Source organism: Chrysemys picta, chromosome 14 (assembly GCF_011386835.1).
Source record: "Chrysemys picta bellii isolate R12L10 chromosome 14, ASM1138683v2, whole genome shotgun sequence".
NCBI lineage: Eukaryota > Metazoa > Chordata > Testudines > Emydidae > Chrysemys > Chrysemys picta.
Window position 1 is genome coordinate 19,483,231 of NC_088804.1, and position 18,067 is coordinate 19,501,297.

The window sequence follows — 18,067 nt, forward strand, 5'->3', positions numbered from 1 at the left end:
CTGGCTGAAAAAAGGAAAGATAATTATGTACTAGAAAGAAATGCATGTCTGCTACATAGAAATTATATTTAAACACCTCCGTGGAAGATAGAGAATTAATAAGACATGTCACCACTTTGATTCATACCCTATTGTCTGACGAGAAAAGAAAAGAGAAACCCCAAAATTTACTGTATTGCTTCATTCTTTTAAACCGACATTGCAAAACACCCAGCTACATTGGCAAGGTTAATGCAAGGTACTCTTTATAGCTAAATAAATAAATAAAAGATAGTTTTGTCAGTCCATTGTGAGACTTGCTTTATTGCCATTGTAAGATTTAAAACTAACTTTAATGGATGTCATTTGCAGTGGTGTTGTAGCCATGTTGGTCCCAGGATATTAAAGACAGAAGGTGGGTGAGGTAATATCTTTTATTGGACCAACTTCTGTTGGTGAAAGAGACAAGCTTTTGAGAGCTCTGCGTAGCTCTTCTCTCCCCCATTGCCTCTTTAATGGATGCCATTCATTTTTCTGAAACAGAATTATATAAAAAAAAACTGTGAAAAGACCATTAAAGTTTTGTGTTCAGCACTCTGTGCTTCGATCCCTCTGCCTTGTCCCCTCTTACCCATTCTACCATCCTATGCCTGACTTTTGCCCTGCCTTTCCCTGTCCCCATCTCCCTCCCTCAGCTTCTGCCTGTGTCCCCTTATCTTAACTGTTTCCCTTTTCCTCTCCCATGGTCTTCATCCTGATACCTGCTCCTGTCTCTTTTTCCTCCATCGCTCCATCCCACCCCCATTCTTTGTATTCAAGTCAAGCTGCTCTCCTCCTTCACCTTGCTGTCTGAGTGAGAGCATTGAGAGACAGCGTTGTTGCTCTTGGTTCCATTGCCTGCCACAGCAATGGCCCCTGGCAGAGGGGAGGAGTATTTACAGGGAAAATCCTGCTCTGCCCCTGCAGCCCTGGAATGGAGCATTCAGTTGCTGTGTAGGACTAGCACAAATCTTTTCAGGTCTTTATATTGGAACTGAGGATGAAGCCTGCTCAGTGCACATGGACTTCAGAGAACTTAGCTGTCAGTTCTAACAAGTTTCTACTGAGCATGTACAAACCGGGTTTTGGTTTGTTTGTTTTTTTGTGTTTATAGCTTGGCCAGATTTGGGTGAATTTTCATGAAAATTCCATCCCTGATATCAGAACAATCATCTCTCCAAATTTCAAGTCCTTACTCCAAAACATGGAGGCACTAGATCATCTCAGTGAAATAATTACAGGATTTTTTTTTTAAATAGCCAAAACATAATTTTCCCTAACCTCATTCTCAGAGATGGCTGAACCATGTTAGCTGAAACTTTCCCCCCCAAAAAAATGCATCTAGACACAGACAGCCGGCATGAAAAACTTCAGCCCAAACGATTAGTTTAGCAAAGTTATAAGCAACTGAAAACAAAGCTTTGGAAAGTGTTTGCCTGTCTATAGGTGCTACTAGCTGTGCCACCTGTATTGTGATGACAACAGAAATGTGTCTATAAAGGAACAAACATACTTGGAATAACTTTTCTTGTTTTCCTTGTTTAGATATAGAAATGATTAGATTGTGGAGTTCTGTCATTCAGTCACTCTTCCATTTCCTACCAGAATCTGTCCTTTTAGAATCTTATTCTTTAAAACTGAATTATAAAAAGTATGGATGATTTTTTGTGTATGTGTGGCTTTCTTTAAGTATAACTACCTGTTCTAAATACGTGACTTACTAATGGAGTTGCAGTTTAAAATAATGTAATGGATATTTTATTCAGGTAATGGAAGAATCTATAATTGTTGGCATCTGGATACCATGGGGTGGGGGGTGTTTGGTTGGTTTCTTAACGGAAATAACTACCTATATTAGGATTGGTACTGAAACTAGCTTTATGTTAAAAATGTTTTTGTAGCTTGATGTATGCATTCTGAAGTTTAAATACTGATCTTGAGTGAATAATTAAACAGTGCTAGCATAAAATATAACTGTAAAGAATTGATATTACTAATTATACCTATTGCAATATTTTTAAATCATTTGTTAATTTTCTTTATTTTTGGTGTTGGAATACTGTAATCTTTTTTAAACAGAGATAAATTTGTGGGCTAAACCTCACCCCTCCGGTAAAAACATGCATCATTTCAGCATCAATTTTCTGCAGAATATCTTTGTAGTTGACACTGGGACATTCATTATATCAGACCACCTTGCAGGACTGCATGTCACAGATGAACTTGATTTATTATTCATAACTATAGGGAAATTGCCATAAGAATATCCCTTGAAAATAGTCTTGTGCAAGCCGTTTTTTTGTTCCAGCATGTTATTTATGAACCAGAATTACCTTATGACATTGTTGAGTCAACTTCAGAAGAGCATGTCTCTTCTCTGACTAATATTGGTAAAATGCATCCTTATACTGTCTTTTTTTTTTTTTTTAAGAGAATCAATCAACAACCATGTCAACTTCAGCTATAAAAAACATAAGAAATAAATGTTTGTTTCAAATGAGTTAGCTGATAGCATAGCCAAGCATAATAAATCAAAACTGTTTCTATTCTTACAAATCTGATTTTTTTTTTAAATCAGACTGTGTATGCATTCAGCAATCTGTATCCCAAAAGAAAATAAGACCTAATTACATATTGTATGAATATTGGGAATAACTATTTTAACTTGGCATAGATTTCAGGGTTTTGAGGCAGGTCTAGAAACCTTGATAGCTGCACTTTCTATGCATGTAAATGCTTCTATGCAAAGCTTATCACTTTGACAAACCTTAGACCAGTGATCCCCAAACTTTTAAGGGTTGTGCACCTCCTTACCCCTGTCCATGCCCCTTTCCCCCCCTCCCCCACCGTCGGGGCTGGGAGCCGGCTAGAGCTCCAGGGGGTCAGACAGGGTAAGGGGGCCAAGGCCGCAGCTGGGGGTGGGTCTGGGTCCAGGAGTGGGGCTGAGGATGGAGCCGCGGCCAGGGGCCAAGGCTGGGGGTGGGAGCAGAGCTGTAGCCAGGCTGTGATGGGAGTCTGCAGCTGGGCCCGCAGCCAGGTGTAGCTCCGCTCCCACCCCCAGCCTCAGCCCTGAGCCGAGAATGGAGCCAAGGTTGAGGATAGGGCCAGGAGCTGGGGCCACAGCTGCGTATGGGGCCGGAGCAGAGCTGGGGGCTTTGTGGCGCTCCCTCCCCGCCCCCCCCCCATCGTGACCCACCCCATCGGGGCTGGCCTGGGCCCCTCCGTGTCTTCCCCTCCCTCCCTCCCCCCCGAAACGTTCCACTTGGGGGCACACGCCACAGTTTGAGAACCTCTGCCTTAGACTGTAGTCTCCTGGGAAACCCATAACAGACATTTGAAATGCAATGTTTACACTTACCTTGGATATCTTCCTCTAGTTAATAACGTCATACATCATAATAAACTGGCTTTACTGTCTATTATAGTGGCTTATCATTGGCCTAAACAAAAAATATTGAAATTGTATAGACACTTTTGATTTGTAAAAAGTTGTTCACTATGTTCTCTCTCTCTCTCTCTCTCTCCCTCCCTCCCCCCCGTCCCCCTTTATAGGAGTATATTAAGGGACTCTGTGAACCTGAACTAGAAGAAAAGGAATGTTATCCAAAGGATATGCACTGCATTTTTGTTGGAGCACAGAGCCTGTTTCTTAACTGTCTTATTCAGGATACCTGTGCTGATATAACAGTGCAGGAAATAGGATTACTTAGTATTAAGGGTGGTGCGGAGGCTGTTGTGATGGCTAGAAGTCATATTCAGCAGTTTGTGATGCTCTTTGAAAACAATGAAGGCTTATTAAGTGACAAGGAATCGAACATAAAAAAGCAATTTAAACAATTTGTGGAAGCACATGCAGATAAATATACAATGGACTTGTTGATCTTGCCTAGCTCTCTTAAAAGAGAACTTCTGAATCTTACACAAAGTGATTGCTGTGAAGCAGATGGCAATATTATAGATCTTACTACAGATTCTGAAAGTACACCAGAGTTTTCACAAAACAAAACCCCCAAATTAACTGTAATGAGTGGAGATGGAAGAACAATTGGAGAGGAAGCAAGAAAAAAAGCTGGAACCCCTGTAACAGAGCTTACAAAACAAATGGACACTGTGTTTTCCAATGCACCAGGAAAGTGTTTTGTTCCTATTAATGGTGTGACTCCACTTGAGGCATCTGTTTCCAAAGAGAGACAGTCATGTAAAAGGAGGTGTTCTGATGCTGAGGAAAGGCTTCCTAAGAAACAGTTTTCATTAGAAAGTGATCAGGAGGGCAGGCCTACACCATGCAGTAAAGATCCAGATAGGGATGCAGTTATTGATCTGGTTTCTGATAGCTGCAATGAGTCGGATGATCCACGCTTCTCTATTACAGACTGTGATGACATTAGTGAGGAAATGGAATACAAGATTCTTGTAAACTTTTTCAGGACCATGGGATATTCCCAAAAAATTGTAGAGAAAGTTATTAGTGAACTGGGACAATCAATGGAACCATTAATGCTCCTGGAAGCAATAGAAAAGGAAAGTACAAAGTTTCAGAAGGAAAAGGAACAGTCACCGCAGATATCTAGAACTGTAAGTGTGCATTCAGGTGGTAATGCAGATCTTTCACAGACTCTGAAAGATAGAGGTTCTATCAGTAAAAATCAACTTAAACCCAGTCATACTTTAAAGGAGACAAAAAATGTAAAACAAAAAAGAGCGAATTCACCACGTGCACAGCTCCGGGCAGAAGACAAAATGCATGTGACAGACTATAAAAATAAATCTGCTCTTCCTTCCACTAAAAATTCAACAGAGCATTGTAAACAAGTACATTTGAATTCTTCTGATCAGAGTCCCAATTCCAGGACAAATGATATAGAAACTGATGGTCTCATACCGTCTTTTAACACTGCACAAGAATTAAAGAAATATGGAGCACTAAAAGATGTTGACTTTGTAGCAAGAGGGAGCTCAGACCGAGAGCATGCATCAGTTCAGACTGAAACTGTAGTTCAGCAAAAATCTGCAGGGCCCTCGAATACGCAGAATAATCAACCTGTTCATGTGCAGAGACCAGGACATTGCAATCCTTCCCAGTTTAGACTCCTCCACCAACCCTCTTTTGATATCCCAAAACCCATTGAACGTCCTCTTCCAACTTCTGTGTTTCCATCCCAACTGCATGCTCCAAATCTAGAGAGGAAGACAGTGGGACCGTACAGTCATCATACAGATGCCTCAGTTACTGGGGTTCAAAGGTTTATGGATTCTCTTAAAAAGCCGTATAATCTGGAGTTGAAAAATGAACCTGGGAGAGCATATTTAAAACACATCATTATAGATGGAAGCAACGTTGCAATTTCGTAAGTATTGCTAGTTTGTGCTACTTCTCTTTATTAAGTGTCAATGAATTTCAAAGTGAAACTGGGAGGAGCGAGCACACCTGGGTATAAAAGCCTGTCTTGTCAAAAATTCTTGTTAACTGGCCTCCATGTGACCAGCTATTTATTTACTACTCCAACAGAGTTCCCCAGCAATCTTGTAGTAATGGGCTAATTTGGTAAGGTGTATAGTGCTGAATTCTGTCCATTGCAAGCTAGATGAGCAACATGAACCTCATTTAATTGCCTAGTTAAACTGTAGAAAAAAATCACAGTTTAATACCTGTATTCTCCAGTTTCTATTATAAACATGTATGGTGTTACTGTTTAATGGTTGCCATGTTCCACTTAAGTGCTTTAGAAATTCTTCTAGATACATACCTCAGAGATGATGCTCAAATACTGTGCTGATGTGCGTGGTATAAGAATAGCAGTCCCATTTCTGTCATATGTGAAGCAATTCCCAGAGAAGAGTGTGTATGTTTGGGTGGGGGAGGACTTTGACCTCATGCTAAATAGAGCTACTGTCTATTTATTAAAGCTTAAAGTTTTTAGTATTTGATAAAATAGGTGTGAGTTTAACTATAATTTTTAATATTTGTAAGTCAATTGAAAAATTTAGTACATACTAATAGTTGTCCTAATTCTAAGTTTATATATTTTAAATGTTATTCTGTGGTACCCTTAAAGATTTGACTTCCACTAAGGGGGATTGTGTATTTTGTTTGACGCCTACTGGATGCTGTGTGAAAGACTAACAAACAGAGGAAACAGTGCAAAGGACAGTATACAAAGTAAACTTACCGAAAATAGACTTCTACCTTTCAGTTATACTAATTTTAGGTGCTCGCAGTTTTTACCTATACTTGTTAAGAGTGAGACTGGGGGCTGGTCTACACTAAAGCTGTAAGTCAACCTAAGTTGCGCTACTTCAGTTATGTAAGTTACATAACTTAGGTCGACTTACAGTAGTGCCTGTGCCACAATGTGTTGACGGGAGATGCTCTCCCACTAACTTACCTTCTGCCTCTCAGGGAGGTGGAGTACAGACATTGACAGGAGAGCGCTGTTCCATTGACTTAGCTTGTCTTCACCAGACTCACTAAATTGACACTACTGCATCGATTGCAGCAGTGCTGTAAGTATAGACGAGTCCTGAGATGGGACTTCTAAATTGCCCTCTCCTTTAGTTGATCTCATGCACCTCAAACTATGGAGTTTGCAAGCAAATGAGTAGTAGAGTGATTACTTGCTTGAGAATTCTTCACAAAAATGGAATGTGAAAGTGTGATAATCTAGGAACATTTCATTTCTTTTTTGGGGAAGTGCTGTTTTCCAGGAATAGACTAATTGAGCTTCCTGTTGCTCCACTGACTAATGCTAAGATAAGAAGTAACCCTGTCGTACTTTGAGTTCCTCTGCAATGAGAACAAAGAAACTGTCTAATATGAAAATAAGTGTCTCATCTGAAAACTCACCAGCAAAAAGTAAAAATTGATTACTTACAGCAAAAATAAAATCGAACCAAAACAAACAAACAAAAACCCTCTATGGATTAATTTACTCCTGATTGGCTAGGAAGGGAATAAGCTAGACTTCATGTCCTCCTTTAAAACAGACCCTTTATTTTAAATATATTGCTTTAAAAGCAGGAAATACTAACTGAAGTGATATGAAGGACCTAATTATAGACATAAAACTTCCAAGTGGTGATTGAGGTCAGTGTTTGAATGGGTCACTTCAGAGAGTAGGCCAGAGTGCTGCCTGTAAGGGTAATTCAAGAAAGTATCCTATGCTGCAGGAAATGCTCTCAACTGGATGAGATATACAGCAGGTCTTATTCACTTGTAGCCATTAGATCCAAGATGCTGTTAAATAGAATTATTTTAAATCTGTGTCCTAAACAAACAAACTTTAGTTTAATATTTCTCAGAATATGTAAATTTTCCCTGCAATATCAATTTACAGCATTCTTTATTTCCTGCCCTAAACATTTAGTGTTTCTTTGTGCTGTTAAAAAGCTGGAATGTAGTTTCCCATCGGTATCTGTAAATATGTATGTATTTGTATATACATACATGCATATGTGAATTATTTATTTTTTTTAAAAAGTCTGCAAACTTTTGGCTAGATGAGGATAGAAAAATGGACTCTTAACTACTACACCTTGTACATCTAGAAGCAGCCATGGATTTAGCCACCCAACCCACAACTTACAGTTCACTAAATTGTGAATCTTGTTAACAAACAGTGGACAAATTTCCTTAGTTGTTAGGGAGAACATAACTTCCACAAATTCCTCCAGCTCCTTACCCAACCTGACATCCCCACTCTCCAAGCCCCAGTTTCATTTTGACACTAGAAGAGCCTGATAGATATTAACATCTGGATCCAGTGAAAAGGATGAAGGACTTGAAAAGAGGCTTGCTCAGTCATAGAAAATGTGAGAGTGCAGAGGATGTCATGAATGCTTGTATACAACAGAATAATATTTAGCACAAAACTATCTTTGTTTTACCAAAGTACTTATGACTTAATATATATTCTATGGAACTCTTAACTGTGGATTATTTTGTAGTGCATCGTGCTTCTGGTTTTGAAATCTCCTCTCATTTTACTTTTATAATGGCTTATAAAAAGTCAAAATTTTCTGCTATTCAGATGCAGATCATGGTTGTTTGTGAAGTCTCTTCTACTGTTAAGCTGCACAATTAGTCCTAGGTATCCCCACTTCCAGTCATATCTTCAGAGTGTACTTACCTACTGTAAAGGTAGCTTTTCCCTTATTTTGCTGGGAATAGGAGATTTGAACTTTATTTCATTCCTTCAAGACTTTAAGAAAGATACCTTTCTTGCATTGGATATTTTAGTGACAGCTTGGCCTGGATCCTTCACATCCCTTTTGAGCTGGACGTTTTTGTTTTGTTGCATGCGAATAAACATTCAGGTGCTAAAGTTCCATTACTCAGGAAGAAATTTATGTCATAGCTGTTAGAGCCACGAAAGAAATTCAAAATTGAAGAAAAAAAATTCTGCATCTCTAGATGTTGAGTTGAAATTTCATGATGTTAAATCAGTTAGGGCTTTCAGCAGAAATTTGATCTCAACAGGTGCTGGTCTCATCAGATGTTCCCTGGACTCCTACAGATCATCCTTAAAGCCTGAAAGCTTCTCAGAAGAGAGATTAAAAGAAAGCAATTTGTCTTAAAACAGCAGCACCTGTTAGTACGGTAGTTAAGGGTATGTGTCAGATTCCTAATGAAGTATGTTACTTTAGGAGTTCATATTGTAGCTCTTAACTGTATTTCAATTTAGACTGAAATCTAGAATACAAAACATTAATAGTGACTAATTCTTTAGCCCTCAGTAGAATTAAAATAGGTTACTAACATAAATGTCATGGACTGATTTGTTTGGTGTCTGAGAGATGTTACTTTGTGGGGTGCAATGTTTTCTAGTTAGAACATCCTATTAATCTATTGTCAGTATTTTAAAAATAGTTTAAAAATGGTCTAGTGATCAGTGGTTTGAGAATTGACCTGCTAAACCCAGGGTTGTGAGTTCAATCCTTGAGGGGGGCCTTTTAGGGAACTGGGGTAAAAATCTGTCTGGGGATTGGTCCTGCTTTGAGCAAGGGGCTGGACTAGATGACCTCCTGAGGTCCCTTCCAACCCTGATATTCTATGATTCTATGATAAAGAACAGTAAAATATAGCTACATTCCCAAAAGTGTAGATTCTTTCAAGGTTGCTCAGATATCACAGTACTAAGTGCATTACAAAAACTCTCTGATCTTTTCCTTCACCCTTGTATTCCATCTACTTTGTGACCGGTTTCTGTTTTTCTTTTTCCCCTAGTGTTAGCCTGATGACTTCTGTTTCAGGCCACTTATATTGGCTGATAGTTGAGTAGACCTGGGAGTGTTTCCAGAACTGGCTGCTGTCCTCATATCTCATCTCTTGGAACCTTACCCATGGCCAGAGGTTCAGTGCTTTCTGGCATATCTCTACGGGTATTCTTAAGGTTTCTTATTGTACCTTATCTCAAAAGGTGTTTGTAGCCTCCAGCACCATAATGTCTGAGCACCTACTTCACTGACGGGCTTTAAATTCACAGGTGCCAAATATTAATGCTGAAAGTAGTTGCACACTCTTGCAGTTAGAGAACAAATCTTACTTTCACTGGCCAAATACAACTAATCCATTTTAAAGAGCAAAGATCTAATAATGCTCTCGTGGACCTCTTTGTAATCGGTCCAGAAAGATTTTTTTTTAAAAGGGGGGGAAGGAGTCAGAAAAGCAAGTTTTGAGTAAATGAATCAATCTGAGGAAATTGGCCTCTTTTTGCTTGTGGCATATCATGAATGGTCAATGAAGTGAGTTAACCATTTGTTCCAAGATAAATAATTTACCCAGTCTATTGTTAGATAATGTAGGAAGCTTTCAAATACAGTGTGTTACCTTCCTTAAAGTATGATGGTTATTAACTAAAGGAGATAATTTGGTAGCTATTATTCTAACTTCAGTTTAAGGACCCATAGGTATATCCTCTGAAGAATTTATTTGGATACCAGTCTTGAAAATGCCAGCATTATAAGGGTTAACTGAAGTACTTGATTAATACTTCCTGTCACTTGACTGTTGCAGTCCTGGTAGCTCTTACGGGGAAATTCTTTATGACCCACAACTGTATGACATTACTTGAATAAAAGTACAGTGTTTTCATTACTGTAAATAGTTCATTTGTGAAGCTATTTCCTCATTGTTCAGATTTTGTTCTTTAGAAAATAGTCATGCAAACTGCAAGTCACAATTATGAGTCATAATTTATCTTAACCTTTTTAGACCGATTTCCCAAACTTATATTAATGGAAAATAAATGCAAATTGCTGGGGTTATGTACAAAGTAACAAATCCACCACATCCTCTTTAATATTTACTTTTTACAAAAGGAGCATTTTTCTGGAGAAAGAGAATGGGGTTTTATGTAATGGAATAGTATGAGCTCAAAATTCTGTCAGAAGATATAATGTGCATTGTTCTTCCTAGCACTTATGAAGGTATTGGATGCTTCAAAAAATAAATGTCTGGATGTATCATGCTCGGTGTAAAAACTCTGAAATGACCACTCAATTAACAGATAGTGAATTAAAAAGAAAATACCTTAAAGCATTCTTAAGCCATTGCCTAAAGTTTCACTTCCATACAGGCTTGTTTTTGTTACATTGTTAGCTCAAGCTATAACGTGAGTTTTGCCTCTAACCCAACTCCCATCCACACAAACAGCTCTCTAGCTTGAGCTGAGTGGTCCTTTAAGCTCAAGCTGGCTGGTCGAGGGAGTGGTACAGGTTGAAGCCTGTGTGCTTTCTGATACTCAAGTTTAGGCTATGTCTACACTAGAGAGCTTACAATGGCGCAGCTGCACCGTTGTAAGATCTCTCATCTAGCCGCTGTATGCCGATGGGAGAGAGCTCTCCCGTCGACATAGCTATTGCCGCTCGTTGGGGGTGGTTTAATTATGTCGGCAGGAGAAGCTCTTCCACTGACATAGTGCTGTGCACACTACCACTTATGCCAGCAAAACTGTCACTCGGGTGTATTTTTTTCACCCCCTTGAGTGACCGAAGTTTTGCCGATATAAGTAGTAGTGTAGACATGGCCTTAGTAATGTTGTGGGGATGCAGCAGCTGGAGTTACAACTTATCAGCTATTAATCAGATCACTCTATGCTGCTTATCTGATCGCTCTGGGCAGCTTTTGTTTTTGTTTTGAGTGTTTCGTAGTATGGTTGCCCTCACTAGAGCTAGACTAGCTCAAGTAGAGTAACAAGATAACTTGCAGTGAAGACAAAACCCTACAGAAGATCTACACTGTATCTGGGAGCAAGCCTCCTAACCACGGTGGACAGACTTGTGGTGGGGCTTGTGCTAAAAATAGCTATGTAGACATTCTGGCTCAGGCTCTCAAGCCTAAATCAAAGCAACACAGCTCTTTTTAGCACCCACTAGTCTGAGCCTCACCACTACAAGTCTGTGGATCCAGGGTGGGAGGCTTGCTCCCAGATGCAGTGTAGACTAGCAGTTCTCCAACTTTGGATTGGGATCGCATTGTAATGGGGTTGCCAGGGCTGGCATTAGACTTGCTGGCACCGAGGGCCAAAGCTCATGCCCCACTGCCAGGGGCCAAAGCTCAAGGGCTTCAGCCCTGGGTGACAGGGCTTGGGTTTTGGCTTTGGCCCCCCTGCCCAGGGTGATGGGGCTCGGGCGGGCTTAGGCTTCGCTCTCCCCTGCTGGGGTCATGTAGTCATTTTTGTTGTCAGAAGTGCAGTGCAGTGAAGTTTGAGAACCCCTGTAAACATACCCTGAAGTGCTTTCCCTAAACCTATTCATAATGACACCTGCCTCCTTGTTCAGTCAGCTGAAAACTTTGATTACAAAACATGAGGGTGACGAAAGTTAGCTTGAAGTAACAGAACCATCAAGAAGTTTAAATGCTTTACTGAATAATCACCTGATCTTTTGTCAAGGTTGTGCCCTTGATTTGTTTATTGCAGCCTTGTTGTGTATAGGAAAGGCCTGAGGTTTTTTGGTTTTGTTTAAATCCACAGCTTTCTATGTACTTCAAAGTGGGGGTTTTGAAACTGTCATCTGCACCTCCACCAAATCACGCCTCCTCTGTGTCATTTTGGCTTCTACCCTGAGCTGCACCCACACCCCTCCCACACATGCAACACACCTCTTTGGGAGGGAAAATCTCTGTCCATGCCTGTTAAACTGAAACTGAGTGGGCATCAGGCTCTAACACACCTTTTGCCTTTTGTACCCCTCCTGGGAGAGTGAAGAACTTTATTCTTTTAGGTTCTGTCTATATAGGGAACAAGAGGTGTGTGTCTGTCATCTTAATGTGTAAAATCCTGCTTTAGGCAAGTTGTAGTTTTAACACTTAGTTCAGGTGAACCCTAGGGGAGTGTTACTTCAGTCAGCTTAGAGTTTACCTTAACCAGCTAATTTGTGTTTAAAAATATACCTTTTTTTCCTTAATGAAGAGAAGGCCTTTCAGGTGGACTGTGGGAAACATCCATGCAACATTAAAACAATATTTATTAAAATAAGAGAGAGAAATAAGAGCGGCATAAAAAATAACATCTCATCTGGATTCTTTGGAAAAGCCCAGCCAAGCTTGCTTCTCTTTTAGTTATAGGGAAAAAAAACCCTTACATGTTCTAGAAAGCAAATGCTGTCTCTGACATTATCCTGCTGCTGCTATGTTATGCTGCTTATTCTCTTCTCCTTGCTATGGACCCACACCAGTTGTAAATACACAAGTTGGGGAACGCTGCATTCCAGAGGACGTGAGCAACTGAGAATAAGATGAGTCTTTAACAACAATTACTTGCTGTCTTTTAAAGGCCTACCTAGCTCAAGTACCACATTTCACAGTTCAGCTTGTTTAGCAGTGCCCCGTTAACCCAGGCTTTGTTATTTCATTATTATTAATGTTTATTACTAAGAGTGGGGGGGGAGGAGAGAGCATTGTGCTAGGCATTATACAAATCCACTACTCAACTGTACCTGCCTCGAAGAACATAGTCTCAACAGCCAAGACAGATGCAAGTGGGGAAGGGGGTAGAACACAAGCAGTTTACATTCTTTATCAGTTTTCTCTTGCCATGAATTATAAATTGATAACCTTAGACTCCCTGACCCAATCCTACCTTCTTTATACATAATAAAGCAGCAAAAATGCCCCTCCCCTCTTTTTGCCCATGCAGATCACCTTTAAGGAAGACGCACTCTCTTTATCACTGCACATTTTGCCTGCCTGCCAGCTCCATGAGTCTTGAGGGTCAAGAGCTGCTGCTCTAAGGCTTCTGCCTGGACAGTTTGATTGCATGAGAGAGATTGTAAGTCTGTTGTTCAAATGCAGGTGGCAAAATCATTCATTCATTTGTGTCACTTTTTTTTAAAGCCTTGCAACAAGAGAGACGGCAGGAGAGGCATAACTTACAGTTTTAGGAGCCACTGCCAGTTCTGCTGCTTTCTGTGCCCTTGAAATTCTACACTCTTCTAAATAAAAATTACCCTTTTACAAAAATACAGTCATAATGTGAACTCATGTGTTCTTTGATAGCAAAGTTTTCTGCAAAACAAGAATCAGTAGCAAAGATCTGAATGTCAAAAGCCAACCAAGACTTTTCAGGTGCTAAATTATCAAGCATAGGTATTTGTTTCTTAAAAAAAAAAAAAAAGGTTGCAGGGTAGAGTGTAGAAGGTAAGGGTTTTCTGTGAGAGCTAACTCTTTATGACAACTGCATTACTTTATTTAAATGTTGATGTTTGTTGTGTGAAGCACACACAGTACTATTTCTATCAGGAAAAAGTGCTGCACAATCATGTGTTACATAAATAGGGACATTTCAGTTCAAATATAATTAGTGGTCTGTCTATCCTTCCCCTTCCCCTCTAGCCCCACTCAGAGAATCTGATCTCAGATTGAAGTAGGTGGCATCAAAAATATAAAGCAAGGAAGAAATTTAGAAAAAGAGGATTTAAAAAAAGGGATTACTGGGGATTAAAGTGTGGTACAGACATTTAAATTAGGACGTCTGCTAGCAGATCGTATTTTAGAAATTGGTTATTTAGTTGATCTAAAGTCTCTAAACTAGCTGTTCAAGGAATAAGTGTAGACTTCAAAACATTTAGGGTATGTCCATGCTGCAGCCCGGAGGTGTGATTACAGTACACACAGGCATACCCAAGGTAACTTTGATCTAGCTAGCTTGCTAAAAATAGCAATGAAGCCATGGAGGTGCGCAATGTTGCCATCTCCACATAGCAGGAAGTCCCCAGACAAACCCTGAAAAGTCACTAGATATAGTTGTTTAAGCTCAAAAGGAGTAAAAAATAAATAAATAAATATACACACACACACACACAGGCGAGTATAGTCACAAAATAATTCACAAGCAGCTCAATAGTGTTGTTAAAATCCATTCCATGCTGTTCTTACTACATTCTGTTGCACACCAGAAGCAACTAAAACAGTACACTATCATCAGAAGGGTACCCTCTGCTCATTGAGAAGCGCGTTCTGTACGCTGCAGTCCAGGTTAGCTGGGGTTGGTTAAATTCAGCTGAGCCTCCCTTTCTTGCCAGCTTGGATTTGAGCCTACAGGTTAATGAAAGGGAGATCCCAGAACCAGGGGGAAGAGGGCATTCCTCTGACCTGAGCTCAGCACTGCAGGGAGCCAAGAAAGTAGACTTAAAAGCAAAAATCCGCTAGCCGGAGCCCTTCTCTCCCTCTCCTCTCCCCCCCCCCCCCCCCCCAGGGTTTCGTTTCTGAAAACAGTTAGGCAGCTAACCCCAGGCCAGGCCAAGGAGAGGAGTAAAGGGAAACCTAAATCAAGCTAACTGCACCTTTGATCCTGTAGTAAGGGTTTCATCCCTGGAGGCACAGTGCCCCTCTTCCCCGTGCCCCAATGGGGCACATGGCCCTGTCTCATCCCACCCCATCTTCCATCCTTGCAGCTCTCCTCACTGGCTAACCTGTCTCCTCCACCCAGTATGCTGATTCATTAGCCGTATTTTCCTGCATCACAGGCTGTGCTACCTATTACGGAGCAGTGAGAAAGAACACATTTGGGTAAAAATAAGCCCTGGCAAATGTGCTGCTTTCTCCAAAGTGTGCCTGGCTTTAGCAACCTTTTTAATTAGCCTCCACAAACTTCTTTTCCTCACCTGCAGATTATAGTGATCTCAGCCCACAAAGCCCTGGAATGTGATTCCTTCCAGGGACATGCTGAATTGAGACATAATGTCATTGACTTGGTGTGCAACAGAATGTAGTAAGAACAGCATGGAATGGATTTTATTAACGCTATTGAGCTGCTTGTGAATGATTTTGTGACTATACATATTGGTGACTTCTTTCTCTGAATGTCACTGTAATTGGCAGTGAAACTCGCTAGATTTGTCACTGGTCACTTTGACACTTATTTTCTTGCTAGATCTAGTGACATAGTAGCTAAGTTGGCACTAGCCACTTGAGTGAAGTTCCTCTGGGACTTTCAGTATATATTCAGGCAGCTAGTCCATTTTGTTGCCCATGCTTCCCTGGTATTTTTAGTGAGATAACTAGATCAAAGCTAGCTCAGGTGTGCCTACCTGTGCTGCATTACACCTCCCAATTGCAGTGTAGACATATCCTAAAGTACTGAATAATGCAGGCCTACTGCCTTATTTCTGAGCTCCCTGATCTGAAATGCATATGCTCCACAATGTGTTTAGTTCTTGCACTATGCAGATAACTTTACATTCTCTTGGTATCTACCTGATTAGAAAACATGAAATGTGTGCTGAAACCTGCTACCCTCCTTTCTATTCACAGCAATGTTTCAGTAAGTTGCTTTCCTGTCGATTTAAATTCTGTTGAACCTGTTATAATCTAACCTGCTGTCTCCACTCTGTGTGTGACTCTCCTCCTATAAGTCTGGCTTCTGATCTGTACAAGGATATGAAACATAGTGATTTTTAAAATTTAAACTGGTGTTAGTCTTGTTTAATCTGTTTCATAAACTTTCAGTGAGGTTTTGTTTTGTTATATAAGGAGATCTCGCTCTACCTGCTGCTATTTAAGTCTTCCCTTTGCCCAATTCTCTTACTTAGTTCAGTTCTTGAAATTGGGTGGACTGCTAATTGGCCTATGCAGCTTTTTCATTTGGGAAGTTGGATGCTGGAAATTATGGTTTCTGGAATAAAAACTTAAATTCTATTCAATATTTGCCAATTTTACTTGTACTGAATACCGTTCCATTCATTTTTGCTGAACTGCATTGGTTTCTTTTGCATATAAAAGCATGATCATTCCTATCTATTTACATCCCGTTCCTAGTTGGAATTTTTTGAACAGCTGAGTCTAATCATTTTCAAAAGTAACTTTAGTAGGAGATAAAAATTGAAGTATTGGACTATTACGCTCAGGGCTCAATATTTATTTTAATTGTAGCCACTTTTATAATCCACAATGTAATTGCTGTGTATTATCACTAACCCTTGTTAAAGTCTGTAATAAGTAATATTCCTCAGGACTATAATCAACAAGGACATGTGCAGAGCCCTGCACTTAGGACGGAAGAAACCCATTCACTGTTACAGACTAGGGACCGAATGGCTAGGAAGCAGTTCTGCAGAAAAGGACCTAGGGGTTACAGTGGACGAGAAGCTGGATATGAGTCAACAGTGTGCCCGTGTTGCCAAGAAGGCTAACAGCATTTTGGGCTGTATAAGTAGGGGCATTGCCAGCAGATCGAGGGACGTGATCATTCCCCTCTATTCGACATTGGTGAGGCCACATCTGGAGTACTGTGTCCAGTTTAGGGCCCCACACTAGAAGAAGGATGTAGACAAATTGGAAAGAGTCCAGTGGAAGGCAATAAAAATGATTAGGGGCTGGAGCACATGACTTATGAGGAGAGGCTGAGGGAACTGGGATTGTTTAGTTTGCAGAAGAGTAGAATGAGGGGGGATTTGATAGCTGCTTTCAACTACCTGAAAGGGGGTTCCAAAGAGGATGGATCTAGATTGTTCTCAGTGATACCTGATGATGGAACAAGGAGTAATGATCTCACGTTGCAGTGGGGGAGGTTTAGGTTGGATATTAGGAAAAACTTTTTCACTAGGAGGGTGGTGAAGTACTGGAATGGGTTACCTAGGGAGGTGGTGGAATCTCCTTCCTTAGAGGTTTTTAAGGTCAGGCTTGACAAAGCCCAGGCTGGAATGATTTAGTTGGAGATTGGTCCTGCTTTGAGCAGGGCTAGATGACCTCCTGAGGTCCCTTCCAACCCTGATATTCTATGATTCTATGATTCATACAGTTATTAAATACTTTAAATGTTTGTAGTTGAAGGATTTACCCACTGATTTGGGAATCAAATTCTTACCTGCCTATTTTCATTTCTTAACTTCCATCAAATCTTGCTGTGTAACAAGACATCTTAACTTCTGGTAAATTGACCTGTATCTTCCATATTAGGCTAGTTCCATGCTTTCTTGGTTTGCTTTCCTTTATTAGAGCCACTTGCTAGGTCACAAAAATAGGAAGGTGTTACCACTTTATTCCTGTTGTAGTTTATCTGAAGTGCAAAAAATTCAGGAAGCTTAGCCTCAGAGGTATTACATCATCCATTGATCTTAATAAAAATTTCTGGCCCAAAATAATGGATAGGAAAGCAGTGAAGGGCCTTCTGTTTCCCAAACTCAATATCTGCTATTCAAGGAATCTAACAAGGCAGGTCCTAACATCTGGCCCTCCCAGTGAAATATGTTTCGGTGCCAACTGGAGAGAAGGTGGGTTTGGTGCTTTGCAGCACAAAACTTATTTTCATTATAATTGGATATGGATCATTTTAATGTGTAATTGATAGCTAATCCTAAAATTAGAATATGCTTCAACTTCGGAAGTTCTCAGCTGGTGGGCTCTTCACAAGGGCCTGGTCCCTGCCATGACTGATGGCTGTAGTTCTGTCTACAAAACCTGAAGCGAGCTAATCTGTGTATCTGCCTTGCTTTGAGAGGGAGGAGTCTGGTAATATGGCAGAAGAGACACTTCTCCCTTTTTTTGTGCTAAACTCTCTTCCTTGTATGGAGCACCTTGTATGTAACTAGAGCAATAAGCATTCCCCTACCT

The 18,067-nt window shown here is 40.3% G+C and overlaps 1 protein-coding gene across 1 annotated transcript in view; it reads left to right on the forward strand.

Moving 5' to 3' along the window:
- Positions 1-18,067, forward strand: part of N4BP1 (NEDD4 binding protein 1) — a 33,899-nt gene that overhangs the window by 6,325 nt on the left and 9,507 nt on the right. Inside the window, exon 2 of the mRNA XM_005289826.5 lies at positions 3,571-5,366. Coding sequence (XP_005289883.1) covers positions 3,571-5,366 — 1,796 coding nt within the window. The remainder of the gene's footprint in view (positions 1-3,570; positions 5,367-18,067) is intronic.